The sequence below is a fragment of the Priapulus caudatus genome, unplaced genomic scaffold (assembly GCF_000485595.1).
Source record: "Priapulus caudatus unplaced genomic scaffold, Priapulus_caudatus-5.0.1 Scaffold1198, whole genome shotgun sequence".
Taxonomy (NCBI): Eukaryota; Metazoa; Priapulida; class Priapulimorpha; order Priapulimorphida; family Priapulidae; genus Priapulus; species Priapulus caudatus.
The window spans coordinates 50,592-53,383 of NW_014578259.1; the positions used below are offsets into that span (position 1 = coordinate 50,592).

A 2,792-nucleotide genomic window follows, 5' to 3' on the forward strand; every position below is an offset into this window, starting at 1 on the left:
ATGCCCATGGTGTGGTGAGTATGTGGTTCAGTGGGTGTGTGAGTATGTGGTCAGTGGTGTGGTGAGTATTGGTCAGTGGTGTGGTGAGATTATGTGGTTCAGTGGTGTGGTGAGGTATTATGTGTCAGGTGTGGTGGTGAGATATGTGGTCAGTGGTGTGGTTGAGTATGTGGTCAGTTGTGTTGGTGAGGTCATGTGGTGCAGTGGTGTGGTGTGAGTATGAGTGGGTCAGAGTTGCGTTGGTGAGTATGTGGTTCAGTGGTGGTGGTGAGTATGTGGGTCAGGTTGTGTGGTTGAGTGATGTGGTCATGGTGGTGGTGAGTATGTGTAGTTGTGTGTGGAGTATGTGGTCAGGTTGTGTGGTGAGTAATGTGGTCAGTGGTGTGGTGAGTTATACCGGTCAGTGGTGGCGGGTATATGTGGTAGTGGTGTGGGAGTATGTGTCAGTGTGTGGTGAGTAATAATGGTCAGTGGTGTGGTGAGTTATGGTCTAGTGGTGTGGAGTATGTGCGTCAGTGGCGGTGGTGAGTATGAGCGGTCAGTGTCGTGGTGGTATAAATGGTCAGTGGTGTGGTGAGTATGTGGTCAGTGGTGTGGTGAGTATGTGGTCAGTGGTGTGGTGAGTATGTGGTCAGTGGTGTGGTGAGTATGTGGTCCAGGTGTTGTGGTGAGTATATGGTCAGTGGGTGTGGTGAGTATGTGGTCGTGGTGTGGGTCGAGTATGTGAGTCAGCTGGTGTGGTGTGTATCGTCGTCAGTGGTGTGGTGAGTATATTGGTCAGTGGTGTGGTGAGTACTATGGTTAGCGGTGTGTGAGTACGTGGTCAGTCGGTGTGAGTGAGTATATGGTGATAGTGGTGGTGTGAGTATGGTGGTAGTGGTGTGGTGAGTATGTGGTCAGTTGTGTGGTGAGTATGTGGGTCAGTGGTGTGGTGAGTATTGGTCAGTGGTGTGGGTGAGTATGTGGTCAGTGGTGTGGTGAGTAATGTGGTCATGGTGGTGGTGAGATACGCTGGTCAGTGAGGTGTGGTGAGTATGTGGTCAGTGGTGTGGTGAGTATGTGGTCAGTGGTGTGGTGAGTATGTGGTCAGTGGTGTGGTGAGTAGCGTGTCAGTGGTGTGGTGAGTATGTGGTCAGTTGTGTGGTGAGTATGTGGTCAGTTGTGTGGGTGAGTATGTGGTCAGTGGTGTGGTGAGTATGTGGTCAGTGGTGTGGTGAGTATGTGGTCAGTGGTGTGGTGAGTATGTGGTCAGTGGTGTGGTGAGTATGTGGTCAGTGGGTCGTGTGAAGTGATGTGGTCAAGACTGTGTGGGTGGAGTATACTGGTCAGTTGTGTGGTGAGTATGTGGTCAGATGGTGCTGGTGGAGTACTGGTGTCATTTGTGGTGAAGTAATGTGGTCAGTTGTGTGGTGCGTATACAGTCAGTGGTGTGGTGAATATACGGTCAGTTGTGTGGTGAGTATGGGGTCAGTGGTGTGGTGAGTATATGGTCCGTGGTTACTAGTTTGCTGAGTGAATGGACGGTGCATGGAATGCGGTGAGATGACTGGACGGACGACGTTCAGTGCGTGTAACTATTAATTTAGTTTTATTTGTTTTAATTTTATAAGCATTCTCTATTAACTTGCTTAACTAATATCAGGAGTGAATAATAATAGATAATTAATAATAATAATAATAATAAATAATAATAATAATAATAGATCATTATTATTCACTCCATGGTGCTAAACATTGAGACTTTGGTAGTAAATAGATTTCGTATTTATTTAGCATTATATTTTATTGAAACGCTCCAAGTGCCTGCACGTGGCTTACACGGGCCATCGTCGGCCGTTTGGAATGCTGTCCATTTATTAGTTACCAGATGACTGCTGTGTGTTCATTAGCGGGTGAATGTTGACGGTGCACGCGCTTACCTTGTGACCACTCTTTGTTCGTTAACAGGTAACAATTATTATCCATTCATCACTTATTAGATGACCGCTCTATATTCCTTAACAGGTGGTTATTGTCATCACATTACCTGGACTTGGTGACTGTTCTCTGTTCGTTAATAGGTGACGATCTTCTATTTGTCACTCGACAGGTGACCATGGTTATGACAATCGTGCGATGTCCATGCATCCGTTCTTTGTGGCGCGCGGCCCGGCGTTCCGGAAGGGTCTGATCAGCGAGCCATTCGCCAACGTCAACGTCTACCCACTCATGTGCGAGATACTCGGTGCGTGCAACCAGCGCCCTCTGTAGACTACTCCTCTATTGTATTGCAAAAAGCAAGAGCAGTAGCCAGGTCATACATACGAAAAGGAGAGAAAGTATATACACGTGAAAGAGTCTACATTCTCTAGACGAAAATCTCTGTTTGATATGAACAGGTCATCGTGAGTTTATGTATGCTACAGGTAAATTATAAAGTGTGTCGTTTCCGACAGTTTGTGTCCATATCGATTCTCTGTCAGTTTCCTAGTATATATATATATATCATGGAGAACACAGAAGATCATGTGTTCTTCTCTGATGCAGGACTCGCGCCGGCACCAAACAACGGCTCAATTGCCAACGTGAAGCATCTACTGAGAGAGGAGCTGACAGGCCTAATACAGAAGCCAGGCTCAGTGAATCCCTTCTCTGTGAGCGCACAGCTGTTACCCAACATTATCAGCATATGCGGTGAGTCAGGGAGGGGGAGGGCGGGGGAGAAGTTTATTGGGGGTAGTAGAAGAATATTAGGGAGGGCATCAGGATTGAAATGATAGAGAGAAGAGGTGAGCAAGTGAGAGGAGGGAGGA

The 2,792-nt window shown here is 47.1% G+C and overlaps 1 protein-coding gene across 1 annotated transcript in view; it reads left to right on the forward strand.

Moving 5' to 3' along the window:
* Positions 1 to 2,792, forward strand: part of LOC106815774 (bis(5'-adenosyl)-triphosphatase enpp4-like) — a 5,051-nt gene that overhangs the window by 1,444 nt on the left and 815 nt on the right. The window contains exons 4-5 of the mRNA XM_014820281.1: positions 2,090 to 2,224; positions 2,527 to 2,673. Coding sequence (XP_014675767.1) covers positions 2,090 to 2,224; positions 2,527 to 2,673 — 282 coding nt within the window. The remainder of the gene's footprint in view (positions 1 to 2,089; positions 2,225 to 2,526; positions 2,674 to 2,792) is intronic.